Here is a 17,301-nt window from a genome sequence, read left to right on the forward strand (position 1 = left end):
GATGAGAACACAAGTGTCCTTATGATGGGAGGATGGTGAACAATTAATTTGATGCAAGAGGCAAAATATTTGAATTAGGTTTGATAGAACATTTCTTTCCATATATCCAGGGTTGGTTAATGTCTCACTGAAGGCTATTTGGGGGGATTTGATATATCTGTTAAGAGAATGGGGGGCCGGGCTGTGGCACAGGCTGATGAGCAGCCAGCTGCAATAAATCACTCTGACCATGAGGTCATGAGTTCGAGGCCAGCCCGTGGCGGGGTGAGCACCTGACAATAAAAAATAAAAAATAGCCCCTGCTCCTTGCTGACCTAGCAACCCAAAAGATAGTTACATCTATCAAGTAGGAAATTAAGGTACCACTTATAAAGTGGCGAGGCTAATTTAACTAATTTACGACTCCATAAAAAAAATCATCCAGCAGCTGTTGGAATGAGGAAGTGCTGTCACAGTGGATGACGAAGCAGCTGCTCCCCCCTGTGGCCGGAATCGAACATCCCCTTAGGAGAAGGTTAAATTGCCTCTGCGTCTGTTTCTGTCTCTGTTCCATGTGTATATGGCATTAATGTTTGCCTTATATGTATACAATGTGATCTGCCCTGAGTCCCCTTTGGGGTGAGAAGGGTGGAATATAAATACTGTAAATAAATGAATAAATAAATAAATGTTTTATCACTCAAGCCATTGGGACTTCTGGCAACTGAGGGTTGTAGTGTGGATGCAGTACCCAGAATCCTTTGCTGCTTGTGCTTGGTGCGCCACTTGCTCTGCCGCGCATGAGTGCGCCTGCCATGCAAATGCCCTTCTCGGGCTCGGAGATGTTTATCTCACCCTTTGCCCATCTGCCTCCACCCCGTTCTGCTCTTACCTTCAGGGTTTCTCACTTTGGATAATTATAGACTTGTGTCAGTGAAGCTAGAAACTGAGAAAATAGTTATAGAAAGAAACAGGCAGCCAGATAGTTCCCGAGAAGAGCAACTGGCTTCTTTTAGCTCTGATGTCATTCTCTCATTTTCACTTGTGAACCCTGTTCTGTTCTCCTTTTCTGTTCATCGGGAACCATATTATATCTCTGTTTAAAGCGTATCCCATTCCCATAAGATTATCCTAGGTCCTGTCTAAATACCCAGAAGAATGACATTTGAGAAAGGCCAGTGAATAGTGCTGGAAACCCCTTGTAAGTCTATAACTCATGTACTAAGTTTCTAGTTATGCGGGTTTTCCAACTGAAAGAGCAGACAAACATATCATCTATCCCTGTAAGAAGGTGAAAAGGGCACACTTTAGTCTACAACCCCATTATGTTGTAAGTATTCAACCACACTCCGTATAAATTCTTTCAAGACAATTGAATATTATATTTGCCCACTCATGATTATTGAACATTAGAACCCAAGATGAATATAGTGGATCAGACTGGAGGTTATTTCAGTTCAGTTGGTGGTGGATCTCAAATGTTGGTCCTCTGGGTGTTTGGGACTTCAGTTCCTAGTATTCATGACTGCTGGGATGTGTTACTTGACTATTCTGAGAACTGAAGTCCATAACATCTGGAGGACCAACCATGAAGATCATGGTTTATGGCAGGGGCATCAAACTCATTTTCATTGAGGGCCACATCAGCCTTATGGTTGCCTTCAAAGGGCTGTTGAATCCATGGATGGAAAATTTGTGGACACAAAGAGCTAACTATATATATTTTTACATAGTGGTCCGTTACGCTTTAGTTTTTACCCAGTTTGGGTCCCCAGAAGTAATTGAAAAACAACTTCCATTGCTTTTGAATTTCCTCCATGTGGACTGGGGATGAAGGTTGGAGAAAGGACATTTAAAGTCAGACATTGTAATCTCAAGCCTTGTATCTAAACACTCCTGACTTAACAGAACAAATTGCAGCCTTCCAGATGTTCCTATATTTCAGTGGTTCCCAACCTGTGGGTTCCCAGTTGTTTTGGCCTATAACTCCCAGAAATCCCAGCCAGTTTACCAGCTGTTAGGATTTCCGGGACTTGAAGGCCAAAACATCTGGAGGCCCACAGGTTGAGCACCACTGCTATATTCCAACTCCTATCAGGACTAGTCATGGCGTCTAATGATTAGGAGCACAGGTGTTGTAGTACAGCATCAGGAAGGCTACCTAAAATGACCTGGTGGGCCAGATTTCTCCAAAGGACTTTGAGTTTGACACATGTGGTCTATGGGATGTTCATAAGCAGTGCTTGAGTGCAGAACCAGCCACACAAATCTCAAAAAGGAAGACTTGATTTTTGTTTCTGTATGTGTTTATTGTTGTCTGCCGGGAACAATAATGAATGTAAAACATGAAAGACTCATCCTTGTGGGTACAATGACTATAGCAGTGGTGAGGAGGAAGAAGAAGAAGAAGGAGGAGGAGAAAAAGAAGGCGAATGAAAGGGAGGAGGAGGAGGAGGAGGAGGAGGAGGAGGAGGAGGAGGAGGAGGAGGAGGAGGAGGAGGAGGAGGAGGAGGTAGTTGGTGTAAGAACCAAGCCCTTGGATCAGCCATGAGCAAATGTTGGTCCTCCAAGTGTTTTTGACTTCAACTCTCACAATTCCTAACAGCTGGTAGGCTGTTCAAAACATTACCTTGAAGAATATGGCTATGTTGTCAAACAGTGATAGGATTGTGTTGTCAAAGGCTTTCATGGCCGGAATCACTGGGTTGTTGTGCATTTTCCAGACTGTATGGCTATGTTCCAGAAGCATTCTCTCCTGATGAATGCTTCTTCAGAGGTTGTGTGGTATGAGAATGCCTGCAACAGATGTGGGCAAAACGTCAGGAGATAATGCTTCAGGACCATGGACATACAGCCTGGAAAATGGACAACAACCTGGTGATAGGATTTGTTGTCCTGCAACACTGGGAAGACCTTGTAATTCCTACCTTTAATAATAATTATGTCAAGATCAAGATCTGTCTTGATTCAGGCATTTTTTTTTTACTGGCACCGATCACACCTTGAAAAAGTACATTTCTCTTTAAGCTCTCTTAGTTTTCAGTTCCTCTTCTTTCAGCACCATCTGCATCCTGTTTATTACTGTGTTACATTCGAAAGGCAGCTAGCAAAGGGTCAAGGAAGTGACAGTGTCTAAAAAAATTGAAGAAAAGGCCAGAAGGAAAAAAAACCCTCAAAGACCCAACACTATAAAATAAAATAAAATAATATTTGTTCCATTTTTTACTCTAAATTCAAACAATCCTCTGCAAGTCACAGATCCAATCTAACTCCTCACTATGTTCTTTTTTGGCATGACATTTCCCTTTTAGCACAAAGTAGGCTGATGTGGATCTCTAGGTATTGCTGGAGTGCAACAAAACAAAAAAAGAATAGTGAAATAATAAAATAAAATAATAATAATAATAATAATAATTTCCCACTCCTTCTCTATCAAAGGAAACGGAGAGCAACTAACACTAAGATCATATCATATCAGATAGATGTTGAGAAGTTAAATGCAAATATTTTGTTATTTTTCTGAAATGGAGACTTACTCAGAATTTCCAGTAAAGAACTAAAGTAAATATGGGCCTATTGCTAGTGTTATATAGAGTAGACCAACTTAATCAATGGAATTTATTTATATACTGCCCCGGTGGCACAATGGGTTAAACCCTTGTGCCAGTAGAACTGCTGACTGACAGGTCAGCGGTTCAAATCCGGGGAGAGCAGGTGAGCTCCCTCTGTCAGCTCCAGCTCCCCATACAGGAACATGAGAGAAACCTCCCACAAGGATGGTAAAACATCAAACATCCGGGCATCCTCTGGGCAATGTCCTTGCAGACGGCCAATTCTCTCACACCAGAAGCAACTTGCAGTTTCTCAAATCACTCCTGACACAAGAAAAAAAATCTATATACCATTCAGCAATTGATTGAATGATCCCAGCCACTGTTTTACAGGAACATGTTGAGAGCTTATCTATATTATTATAGTTGGTCCTCCACATTTGTAAGTTTAACTTTTTTACTTCACTTCACTTCACTTTATTTCTTAATTAGTCGCTCTTCACCAGAGTGCTCCGAGCAACTTACAATTTAAAATATCATTCCACAATATAAAAAACATTCAACATAAAAACATTCAACATAAAAACATTCAACCTAAAAACATTCAACAGTGACTATTTGGCAAATTAGATCTGATTTACTTAAATGCACAACCAAACAGCCAAGTCTTGAGCACTTTTACAAAAGGTCACAACTCCGACATTGCTCTAACATATGGAGGCAATGAGTTCCACAGAATTCCTTGCTGTAGGCCAAATTTGCGAACACTTCTGGGAATAGAAGTCCAGAACACCCAGAGGCCTAAAATTTGGGAATATAAGATATGACACAGAAAGAAAACAGAATGATAGTGAGAGAGGAGATTAAGTCCATCAGATGCTGACTGCTCTTCTTCATTTCTAAGGACTTCGTAGTAGGATTTGGAATGGAGGAAGCACCTGGTACCAAGTCATGATGGAGCTTTACTCTTCACTTCCTCAGGCCCCATCTACATTGCCATATAAAATCCATATTATCTGCTTTGAACTGGATTATATGGCAGTGTAGACTCATATAATCCAGTTCAAAGAAGATAATCTAGATTATATGGCAATGTAGATTCAGTCTCAGAGGGCATACCGGTAGAATTTGGAATGGAGAGAGGGCTTCTCACCATTTGATGAAAGAAGCCACAGCATGATGGAGCTATACCTGGCTGCTCTTCCTTCCCTCCAAGGAGTGGTCGTTTGAATATTAACTGGACATATTATCTCCAAGGGCCACAATGTCATAGGCAACCCCATCACATCTTCCAAACACCTGATCTACTATCAACTGGAAGAGTTAAAAGTCTTCCTGCAAATCTGAAATAGTAGCCAATATTTATCAGTGCAAAAAAAAACCCAACAAAACAAACAAAACAAAAAACCATAAGGAGACTTTCTTTTATTTTTGTATTTATTATTTATTATTTTTTAAGAATGCATCACAAACAACCAGTTTATGAAACTATCAGATATCTTCTCAGCACCAGCATTGAGTTTGAAGAACATGGAATACGCGCGTGTGTGTGTGTGTGTGTGTGTGGGAAGGGAGATGTAAAGCACTTACAAAACTGACTAGTTTAATTATTTGAATGGTGTTGACATATGTGTGTGTGTATGTGTGTTCATCTCACCTGTCAACTTCTGGACACCTCATTAATTTCAGTGTTTTCTTAGATCAGAAATATTCAGAGGTGATCTTCTATTTACTTCCTCTTAAATATAGCCTACAGCACCTGGTATTTCTTGATGGTCTCCTGTCAAAGTATTAATCAGGGATGACCCTCCAAGATCAGATAAGATCTGGTGCCTTTAGAACATTTGAGTATTTTGATACTGAGGTGAGGATGCTAATATGGGATATTTCTTTGTTATGTTTAAAGGATCTGACCCAAACAGAATAGTCAAGAGTCTCCCATTGTTGCCCGGGGCTGGAAGTCTTCTTAATGGAATCCATATTGTACAAAAAGGATATAGAGAAAATGTGGGGCCCAGAAATGCAGAAGGTAAGATGGAAAGTGAGGCTGGAAGTCACTTGGTGTAGCTTATGAAACACTAAGTTACTTTCCTCAGGAATGTGCCAAAATATCCACTCTCTCTAATTCCTTATTCATTTAATTTTCCATATTATAAAACTGTCCCATAACCTATGGGTTCTGCACAGTGCACATAACAGAAAAACATATAAAATACAATTTTTTTTTTACAAAGCAGCATTAATGCCAGTCAGAAACACAAATATAAACCACCAGCGGCAAATAATAAAATGAGTTATAAAAGCAGCAATGGGATAAATCAGTGCGAAGACCAAAAAGACTGAGTGCTAAAGAGAGCATAATGTAAGCACCATATAGACCACAAGTTGGGTGGCAGAACTAGTTGCTTTAAAGAAAACTCTAGGATGGATGGTCAGAGAGTTTTTCCTCTTCCGAGCTCTGGCCCAACCCAAGTCATCAAATTAAGGACGTCAGATCAGAAATCTTGGTCCAGGTTCTAGCAAAATTGCCATGCTTATAGGAGACCTTGAGTTGACAGGCTTCATCTCCACCTGTCAAGGATGAGAAGACATTGATGGAGAGGGAAATGCCAGCCTTGGCCAGGGACTTCAGCTTTTCATCTCTGAAGAAGACATAAAACTGGTCTCCCAGGAGATGGTTTCATATCATACTCTGGAGTACATTCTTATAATCAGGGCCTGTTGGTTGCCTCTTCATGTTCACCATGCTGGAGAAAAGCCATTTCACCTGTGGGCAAGAGTAAAGGTGAGAATAATAGGAGATGTTTTTGAAAAAGTGACTTACTTGAGCCCATTGGGATGGTCAAGATGTTGCCATGTCCTGTCTCATCCCTCCATTGGGTCTAAACTACTTTTGCATTTTGAACTTAGTTTGCATCAATAACATCAAGGTGAAGAGGAAATGGGAGTTGGAAAGAGAAACTGGGACAATTTTAAAGTATCTGAAAAAGTGGGACAACAGAGGATTTGTCAGGACACTCCCCGCTAAATTGGGACGCTTGTCAGGAATAGCAACCCTCCCCTTCTCCTTACTTTGAATAGGGTCACGGTTGCACTATAGCACACGCTGAGAAGGAAGAGAATGAAGAAAATGAAGATGGTCATCCACAAGTGCTTCAGCTCCTCCTCATTCTCATCACTGTAACCATTCTCTGTTGACACGGTGATAATCTGTTTCATCTCTGAAAGGGGAAAAAACACATCTCATTCCCACTGCTCATTTACACAAAATGTCCCAACACTCATCCATCCACCCAACTATGTATCTGTCCATTTCTTCTTTTATCCAGTCGACACCTATTTTAAATCTATGTCTGTCTAGAAATGCACAAATAAGAGGAATTATTCTGTAATGGAATTCCACCACAAATCCTGCTTCCATCAACATATATCTTAATAGGGTTTCATATAAGCACCAGGTATTAGCATGCATGTTTCTTCATTTATAGTTAAGTTGTTAAGGGCCTTGCGTTATTGTTGTTCCATTTTTCAGTGTAACGTAGACCAGAAACCCATAACATAGATAACTATGAATGAAGTCAAGTGTTGCCTAAGGCTTGAATAGGAATGGACTGGACTCAAACTTTTTCACACTTAGAAATCAATGGGTGCCTAACTTATATTCCAAAGATTTCAATGAGTAAGTATGGCTCTAAACCAATCCAACCCAACAAAATTTGTCGTCTTACTTTGGTAATTTGTTTCAATGCTTAACTTAAATTCTGAAGACTTCAATGAGTTTAAGCATGGGTCTGGATCAATTTAATCTTATATATATTATCATCTTACTTTGATAATTTGCTTAGGGGTGATCTTTCAGAAGATCTATTCATTCCATATGGCCAATATGGCAAGTTCCATAGAGGAACTTCATAACATTGAGAAAATAGTTTCAACTGTCACGCTCCTAAACACTTGTTCACCCATCCTTGGTTGGTTTCCAAGGGGAGAAAAAATGTGGTGCAGTTGATATTCATTCATTCATCTCCAGATCATCGCTTGGCCTAATCCTTGCTTAATAGCTTGTGAACAGCAAACTATAAGAGTGTTGGAAGCAGTTGCTCAACAAGTTTGCAATACAGAAAAGTCCATCTCAAGCAACAGAGAAATTTTCAACTCAGTGTCAATAAGACACTGAAAAAGCCAAGAGCCCAGGGAAGCAAAGAATGGGATATGGCTCACCAGCCTTTTCTTTCCATTCTGTTCTTGACAATTTTGGTTCCTACTTAATGCTTTCTCCTGCTTTCTACTGAATGCTTTCTCCTGGAGGGGCACCATTCATGGTCCTCAAAGGCCACAATATTTCTTCATGAGTATTCAGTCTGAACTACAATTAGACAACTCAGTTGTCTTTGAGGTGTGGTCATTTTTTGAATGCAGGAGGTTGCAACTCCTGGAAGTTCTTTCTAGGTCAAAGTCACACATGAGTATCTGGTTGTTGAATTTTAGCCTGAAGTTTTAGCTATTTCCACTCCTGATCCTGGGAGTGAAAAATGGATGCTTGAGCCCAGCAAGGTTGGTCGCCTCTGTCCCAGGCAGAATAATCTTGCAGAAATGTTGTGATACTTGGGAAGGATGAACATATGGAGACAGGCTTAATGAGCCTAAATTTCATAATGAGAACTGGCCTAGAAAGGTTATTAATTCAGCTTCATATCTGAGTGATTTGAACCCATGTGTCCAACCACCAAATGGGACATTAAGTACAATTATAGCACATTATGGATTAAGTGTTAGTGAGGAATTGATATGTCATATGGATTTTCCCTTTCTTTTTTTTAAGGTGGCCTACGCTTCCAGGACAAAGTGAAAATAACGAGCATTGTAATTGACATTGTATGTAATTGGTTTTTGTTCTATTGAACATTCATTCTAGCACAAAAACCTTTCAGTGTCATGCATTCTAATGGGGATTTTTTGTTTAGGTGTTAATGAAGGCTAATAGATTTTGAGCTTAACTTCCAAAACGAGAGACACTTAGGTTTAAAGGAACTTGGAAATATAATCTTCTGACTTTGAAGTCATAGCCCCATATGCTGGGACCGTTGCATTACTTTCACAGTGGTGTCCAAATGTGTGTCTTGATTTTGTAGTTGTGAGTAGATCCTTGAATAGGTCTATAGTGAATATTTTTCCTTCTAGTTTTGCATTGTGTACACATGTATCTTCTTAAAAGGGTCGAAATATTTTCCGTAATATAGTGTCTTCATTCTCTGATCTTACGTTGTGTAATCATTTTTTTGTGGAGTAGGAATTGTTGAAAAAGTTTTCATAATCAGTATCTGTAAACAGGCCTGTCTTCTATGAGGAAATCATATACAGCGCTGGAAATTGTTGAGTATTCTTTCTATCCCAAGGATACAGTGATGCCAAGAAATGAACCGGATTTTGATTTTTGTGAATGTGGCAGGACATTTTAATTTTTTTTCTTTGCTCATGTTATTTTATTAGGTTAGATTATTTGGTTCATGTGTCTGTGTTCCTGTGCATATCTTTATATGTATCCAAATTTTCTGGGTTGAACAGAGATATTTTAGCAACGTCTCCATCCCATTTTGTCCTCTTTTTGGACCCGAGTATCACTGGGATCATCCCTGTAATTCTGTTTTACATGGTATAGCTAGAGCTGATATGAAAACATAGTATAATAATTCAATTGCGGGAGAACCAGCATGGTGTACAGGTTTGAACATGGAGCTATGGCTCTGGATTCTCAACAACAGGCAAAGGTAAATCGCATCTGTTCAGATTTCACCAAGAAAACCCTGTGATAGGTTCTCCTTGGAATCAGTGTAAGTAGGAAATGGCTTGAAGGCCATCAATAGTGGACTTGTGGTGTTTGAAGCATGAGAGAGTGAGTTGAGGATGAAAGGCTGTTGGAATCAAACCGTGGGAACATTTGCAAGTGACTGCAATTTATTATTCTTTATCAATGGCACAACACAGATTCTTTGTTCTTTGTAAAGAGATGTAGAATGAGAATGAAAAAAATGTAGAGCAGATGCTTTGACTCAGATGGTAGAAGCTGACATGGGATCAAATCACTGCTTAACGTGAAGCTGAACAGGTAGCTCTGAGCAAATTCCCTTCACTTCTGACTCACCTTAAAGGGCCGAACGAGGATCAAATGGGCTGAGTAGCCATTTGCACCTCTAGGTTTTGGCCCGACAAAGTCATACAGATTCCATCACACTAAATACATTTTGCTTCCGCTCTTAACTATGACCCCCCAGAGCCCTAGAAACAAATGTTCTCCTTCATTCTTGGGGTCCACCTAAGACCCCACTTAAGACACCAATTCTCTTGGTAGGAACCACAAGAAGGGAGGTCTGAGAGTTGGATCTCTTTTATTTAGCTTTAGGCCAAACATGCATGCATGGGAATTATTTACAAATGCTTGAATACAATCTGGGATAGGACAAGGAGGGCTGTGATGCTGGATAGAGATGGTCTTCACTTTTTACCCTGGGATTTCTCAACGGTCCTCTGGGTGAACTTCATGGCGAGGCCTTCGTGGATAACCATGCAGGTGTAGGAACTCCCTCGGTCCCAGTCAGCTCTGGAGATCGATAGTTTGCTGTAGACAAAATAGCTATCCTCAATGCTGTCCTTCAAGACTGGGGTTGTGATGTGGTTGTCTTCAGTCAGAGCATTGTTATCCTTCAACCACTGGACAGAAACATCCTTCGGGTTCAAATTTTTGACCAAGCAAGTGAGGGTCAGCTGTGAATGTGACTGAAAGATCAACTCTTCACGGTGAGGGCGGAAGAGGTACACACTGGGTGTTGTGACCTTGCCTTTTTAAATTTTAAAAGGAAAAAAATGAGAGAAAGGAAGAAACAAAGGTTATTCATTTTTGTCTATGATTGCTCAGTTTGGATCAAATTAGAGGAAGCAGTACGAGAAAGGTAGGCCTCGAAAGGAGGAGATGAAGGTCTATCTGTGAAGGACTTTGTCATGTTCTCATGAACAATGTGCAACCACCATAGGTACTTTATCACAAGGTCATTCAAGAGAGTGTCCCTCACTTCTCTAATGTCCATAGATACTTCATAATTCTCCATCCATTCTCTACATGGCATGCCATATTTTCTTTGCTTTTATGGCTCTTGGGGTCACAGTTAATAATTTAATTGAAGCTTCATGATTATAGGGGGTGATGTAAAGCAGTTTGACTATCTCAGTAACAACACTGCAAGAGTTCAAGTGTGTTGTGCTGAAGCAATTGCTTAGGTGGATATGAGTAAGAGGCTTTGTGTCTTAAAAGGACTGCATGATCTGCAATGTATTGGACTTTTTGAATGGATGGGCAAGATGCTGGGATAACAGATATTAAAGTCTAGATCCACAAACTGCAGTTTCCTGGCTCACAGGAAAATTCCCTAGTATACACTGAATCTCAGTTTAGTTCTGGAGCAAACTTGGATCAGACATCTAGGCTTGTCCAGAGTGAAGTGTATAAAAATACAGAGAGTGAGGACATTGGTTTCCAGACACTAAAAGATGGTGTGATACAGGCATTGTCTCCTGAGATGTAAACATTTCTCTCTTTGACTCTGTTGTTTCTGTCTTATAAAAATCTGAGAATGCCAGTAATAGGCGTGCCAATCCCAGGGCCTCCTTCAGACTTTTTGTTCATTGCAATTTGTGTGTCTCTGTGTGTGTATGTGGATGGATGGATGGACAGGATGGGACAATAATTGTGTTGCTAGCTCTTGGTGCCAGAAGTGTATTGCAAATGTTTTTGTGTTTTCTCCTCCATGCCAGGATGGAGGCCAGCAGTTTTAGATGAGAGGTCAACAACATTTCTGTCTTACCTTTAAGCTTGGTAATTTTCTTAACAATGGGAGTGGGCACGCCTGGATATTCCACAGTGCAGGTGAATGTCTCTTCTGAATCCCACTCCCTGGTAAGGATGGGCAGAGCACTGACAACAGTGTAGGTGCCATTAAGTTCTTCTGACACAGACATAGGTTCAGGGTCCAGAGATGCCTTCTTGTCTCGTGACCAGGACACTTTCAGCCCTTCTTCACTTTCCAGATTACCTACCACGCAGGAAACCTTGGGATCTCTGTTTAGGTATAGGTCATTTGGCGTCGGAGATTTGAGGTAAACATAAATGCCATCACATTGACTGGTACTGTCATCTGGGGACACAAAACTCATGTCAAGCACCTCAGTACGCTATCATCTTCTATCAGCTTCTATCATCTATTAAGCAGTCACTTGCTCTAGCTACTCTGTCTGCTTTTCAGATGAGTCCAATGCATAACCAACTCAAAAAATGCAATAGTCTTTGGATTTTGATTATATATTTGGGTTGGAAGCATGCTTTAAAATACTGTTGGAGGATCTAGAAAGAGGCCCACAAACACTTCTGGGAGGAATTTCTTTTGAGTGTTTATTATTTATTATTTATTTCTCAAATTTATATCCTGCCCTTCTCACCCGAAGGGACTCAGGGTGGCTTACAACAGTGGCAACAATTAGATGCCCATACAAACCAATATAAAACAGCACATAAAACAGTTAAAACTATTAAAATACATTATGAATTAAATGTTAATAAATGAAATCATGGATATCAAATTCATGTACGGTTTTAAGCAAGTACTGAGTACAAATAGGCACCCCATTGTAAATAAGACCTTTGGATTTCCTTAAACTCTAAGACACACTCTGGTGGTGTTCAGTTAAGAAGCACAGGGTTAGGGCAGGTGCCTTTTTAACCATCTCTGCCAAAGAGTGTTGGTGCCTCACCAAACTACAAACCTCAAGAAGAAAACATGATGCCTTCAAGCAACCTGCAAGTATTTCTTTTTTTTACCTCTTTTTCAACTAATATCCATTTACACAGAATCAATGAAGTCCACAAGAAGTCTTACCTTCACATTTTTTGGCTCTGGCTCTCATGGTGGTTTGGCTTCCGGCGTGTGTCACCTTGCAGGTGTAGATGGTCCCTTCCAGCCAGTCTGCTTGGCTAATATTGGCACTGCTGGTGGTGCTGAAGGTGTACCCAACTGCATCTTGCCTGGGAGGTTCGGTGTATGAGGGGAGCAACCCAGATTTTCCACCTATCAGCCATTCTACACTTACTTCTTTTGGGTAGAAATTTGATAAAATGCAGACCAACTCGATGGAGGCATCAGTGGATCTGGGGCTGCAGGAGGAATGAAGCAGGCGGACGTCTGGGGCCACTGGACTATGGGTCACACAGCCTGGAGGGGAGAGGAATTGTATGGTGGAGGAGGGAATATGAACGCCACTTTCGGTGCACCCTATCTCCTGTGCCCCAGCGACACCTATTTCCACTCAATCCCACTTTAGACACAGCTGTATCTAGGTAGTGAAGGAGGCAAGAAACCTGGCCGCATGATGAAGACATCTACTCAGTAGCTTTCATTGCCCACTAAAAGTGTCTTCTATAACTATTTTCTTTGCCTTTTCCCAAGCTGAAGCAGAGCCTCGCCATCTTGGTAAGGCTACTATTCTTTTCTATCCAAATTCTCCATGTAAACTTGCTTTTGCTTTATGGCTCTTAAGCTTCACTTTGCCTCTTCTTGCACAAAAAACAGAGTTTGACCTTCCTCCTTTCGTCTTCACATCTGATTGAACACCTGGACCTTTCTCGTCCCTCAATCTTTGTTCATACTGATTTACATGGGAGAACTTGGTTCAGACATGGACAAATCATACAAATCATTCAAAAGGGCTCATGGCATGCTGAACTTACCAACCATTGGTGACTTGCTTATGCTAGTAACACGGTTACAAGAGTAATGAAGCAATCAATAGCAATCAGAAATATATCACAAGAAATCCTTACACACACACACACACACACACACACACACACACAATATAATGCATTGAACATATAGCAGGACCCTCAAGTTTTCAGGGGATATGTTTCCAGCTGGAGTGTAGTTACTGAAAACTATGAATATGGCTGAACAACATTTAATTTTCTTATTTCCAGCCCTAGCATGCTATAGAGTTGTATGGAAGGACCTAGAGATTTGTAGAAAGGTGGCCTTTCTAGGAACTTCCTAGATACTCCAATGCAACTCTGTGGCATCTTCTGGAATAAGTATACCATAGAATTGCTTGGAGGGCCTAGCAAATGCCTAAAGAGACCATTCTCTCCACAAGGTAAGTGAAATCACAGAAATAGGTTTTGCTTTTATGAGAGTATTATTATAACACTGGGCAAGGACAATGATTTTGTGTTGTCGGCCATGTTTTGCATAGTGTTGGTTTGAAGCAATTGTTCCATAATACTACCCAATGTACCCTTACTGTTCTCCATTTCTACACCTAAAGATGTGATTCTTTGGTTCTTTCCTTTCCAGGCCAGTTTGCTAGTTTGTTGGGATAGAAAATGAGCATCAATGGCCCAACCAGACTCACGTTCAATCCTTTGTTCAATTGTGGAGCTGGTAGGTGCATGAATGACCTTGCATTGGAAATTCTCTGTATTCCAGCTGGAGACGGGAACGGTGAGCTGGCTGCTGAGTGTGTAATGGCCGCTGGAGGACTGCAGGACTGCTGGGAAGGTCCGGATGCCAGTGGAGATGGCTCCTGAATTCCACTGCACTGTGACCGGATCAGGAAAGTAGCCAGTGACCAAACATCCAAGGCGCACTTCAGAGGCGGCTGAGAGATCTTGGCAGCAGGGGGTCAGTGGAAATACAGCTGGGGCTGTGGGGGTGGCTGTGAAGAAAGAGGTAGACAGGATGATGGCAGCTCCCCTTACATTGAGGCATATAGAATCATAGTTGGAAGACACCACACAGGGCATCAAGCCCAAACCCATGCCATGCAAGAATAGCACAATCAAAGCACCCTTGATGGATGGCCATCCAGCCTCTGTTTAAAAGGCTTCAAAGAATGAGCCTCCACCATATTCAGAGGCAGAGAGATCCACTGTTTAACAGCTCTTACAGTCAGGAAGTTTTCTTAATGTTCAAGTGGAATCTCCTTTCCTGTCATTTGAACCCATTGCTCTGATTCCTAAGACCTCATCAGATGGGCAGTGGGAAAGTGGAGGGAACTATTTTCCTTCATTCCCTAACAATTTTTCCTATCTTCTGGGATGGCCTCCAATCCCACATCATTTCCTGTCAATTTCTGTGCTTTCCCCACTTCCTCCCTGTTTTCTGCAATTAGTCTCTTCTCCATTTCCAGGCATTGACAACACAGATTCCCATAGGCAGCTACTGGAAGTGTGATTCCATTTTGCTAGCGTATAAAAACAGAGAAGACACAGAGAAGACTGTGTTTGATAAGGTCCCTAGTCTCCAGTGCAGCAGAAAACAAGCCTGCTCCCTCTTCCTTATGACATCCTTTAAAATATGTTTACATAGTTCTCATGTCTCTCTCAACCTTCTCTTCTGCAGCCCTTTAAGCTGCACCTCATTAGGCATGGCTTCCAGACCTTTGCTAATTTTAGTCACCCTCTTCTATACACGTTCCAGCTTGTCAATAACCCTCTTGAATTGTGGTGCCCAGAATTGGATACCGTATTCCAGATGAGGACTGATGAAAGCATAACAGAGGGGCACAATTACTTCCCTTTATCAGGGGTCCTCAAACTTTTTAAGCAGAGGGCCAGTCCACAATCCTTCAGATTGTTGAGGGGCCGAATTATCCTTTGAAAAAAATACGAATAAATTCCTATGCACACTGCACATGTCTTATTTGTAGTTCAAACACCACCATCACCAACAACGAAAGAACAATACAATATTTAAAAATAAAAACCATGTTACCCAACATAAACCTATAAAGATTTAAATGGGAAGTGTGGGCCTGCTTCTGGTCAATGAGATAGTCAACTTAATTAGGATTGTTGTTGTGTGCCATCAAGTCATTTCAGACTTTGGGTGAGCCTAAGTCTAAAACTGAGGGCGGCGGCCAGGTAAATGATCTTGGAAGGTCAAATCCGGCCTACGGACCTTAGTTTGGGGACCCCTGATATAGACTCCCTACTGTAGGCTTGCACATGGACTGTTGTCGAGCCAGGTGTTGCCCATCCTGTATATGGGTTTATTTTACCATAGAAATCTGTGGGTTGGAGCCCCTAGTGGCGCAGTGTATTAAAACGCTGAGCTGCTGAACTTGCTGACCAAAAGGTCGCAGGTTTGAATTTGAGGAGCAGAGTGAGCACCTGCTGTTAGCTCCAGCTTCTGCCAACCTAGAAGTTCGAAAACATGCAAATGTGAGTAGATCAATGGCAGGAAGGTAACAGCGCTCCATGCAGTCATGCTGGCCACATGACCTTGGAGGTGTCTACGGACAATGCCGGCTCTTCAGCTTAGAAATAGAGATGAGCACCAACCCCCAGAGTCTGACACGATTGGACTTAACGTCAGGGGAAACTTTTACCTTTACCTATCACTATGGGTTATGAGAGGCTATTTCTCATTCTTTTCAACCAGTATAGTTAAACTCACAACCAATCTCTAAGGCAATTATAGGCAAAGACAATCTCATGTCCAAATTCATCCACTGGATGCATATGGTCACTGGATGTATACAGTCATACTCCCCTGACATAAAGGGGGTTTCTAGAGAACACATTTATAGTGCAAGTGCCCAGCCATGTCCACATATGTTTATAGGAGTCTGTGGGTACAGCTACACTGTAGAATCAATGCAATTTGACACCACATTGGGTGTTATGGTTAGAATCGTGGGATGTGTAGTTTTACAAGATTTTTACCCTTCTCTACCACAGAGAACTGGTGCCTCACCAAAGTACAAATCCCAGGTTGCATAGTATTGAGCCAGAGCAGTTAAAGTTGTGCCAAAATGCATTAATTCTACAATGTCAATGTACTCACAGATTCCCATAAACTCCTATATATAATTGCATTCTCCCCTACTGATTTCACAAGGTTTCCTCTGTTTTCCTTTCCACAGAACAGACCAATAAAGAACAGTTAAGGGTGAAAAGACAGAAAAACTGTGCAGAGCTTTTCAGCTGATTACACTGGTAGAAATAAACGGAGTATGACACAATTGTTTTTCAATAGAAATGGATAGGGGGATTCTTCTGACAACTTTGCCTCCTTTTCCCAACTATTAAGGTTAGAAGAGATCGAACATTGTCTAGTGGTTTGAATGCTGAAATAGGACTCTGGAGACTCAGTGGGCAAACCTTGGCAAGCCACACACTCTCAGCCACAGAGGAAGGCAACGAATGGCAAACTCCCTCTGAAGAAATGCTGCCAAGGAAACCTCACGACAGATTTGTCTCAAAGTCGTCACAAGTCAGAAATGACAGGAAGACACACTGTCAACAAGAGCTAGAAACCTGCTCAAAACACCTAAGAACATTTGATATTCTTGAGATGCTAAATGTCAAGCCTTTTTGTTTTTGTTTTTTTGTAATTTGTCCAGTTCTTTGCCTCTGTCCTAACATTTCCAACACACAAGAAACACCATCCTCAAATGCACCATATCACTCTACTCCAATTTTCTGTCTTCAGAGGAATTGGATACTCTTGGTTTTGAGCAAAAGAGAGCAGGAGAATAACAATAACTACTGTCGTAATAACATCATCAGCAGAAAAAATAAGAAGAGGTGGATATGTATGGGAGCTATTTAATTTCATATTCCACATTGATTAACAAAATATGTACTCATGGATTGGGTCTAACAACCAGAAGTAGCTGTCTGTAAAAAAGGAGTATGCTTTTGTGGCAAAGGAGAGGGAATATGGGAAAG

General features: G+C 41.2%; 1 protein-coding gene across 1 annotated transcript in view; it reads right to left on the reverse strand.

The window, feature by feature from the left end:
• Window positions 1-9,899: 9,899 nt before the first annotated feature.
• Window positions 9,900-17,301, reverse strand: part of LOC100552948 (uncharacterized) — a 38,216-nt gene continuing 30,814 nt past the window's right edge. Inside the window, 4 exon segments of the mRNA XM_016997448.2 lie at window positions 9,900-10,366; window positions 11,387-11,716; window positions 12,455-12,787; window positions 13,980-14,320. Coding sequence (XP_016852937.2) covers window positions 9,957-10,366; window positions 11,387-11,716; window positions 12,455-12,787; window positions 13,980-14,320 — 1,414 coding nt within the window. The 3' untranslated portion in view covers window positions 9,900-9,956.

This window comes from Anolis carolinensis, chromosome 6 (genome assembly GCF_035594765.1).
Source record: "Anolis carolinensis isolate JA03-04 chromosome 6, rAnoCar3.1.pri, whole genome shotgun sequence".
NCBI classification, from domain to species: domain Eukaryota; kingdom Metazoa; phylum Chordata; class Lepidosauria; order Squamata; family Dactyloidae; genus Anolis; species Anolis carolinensis.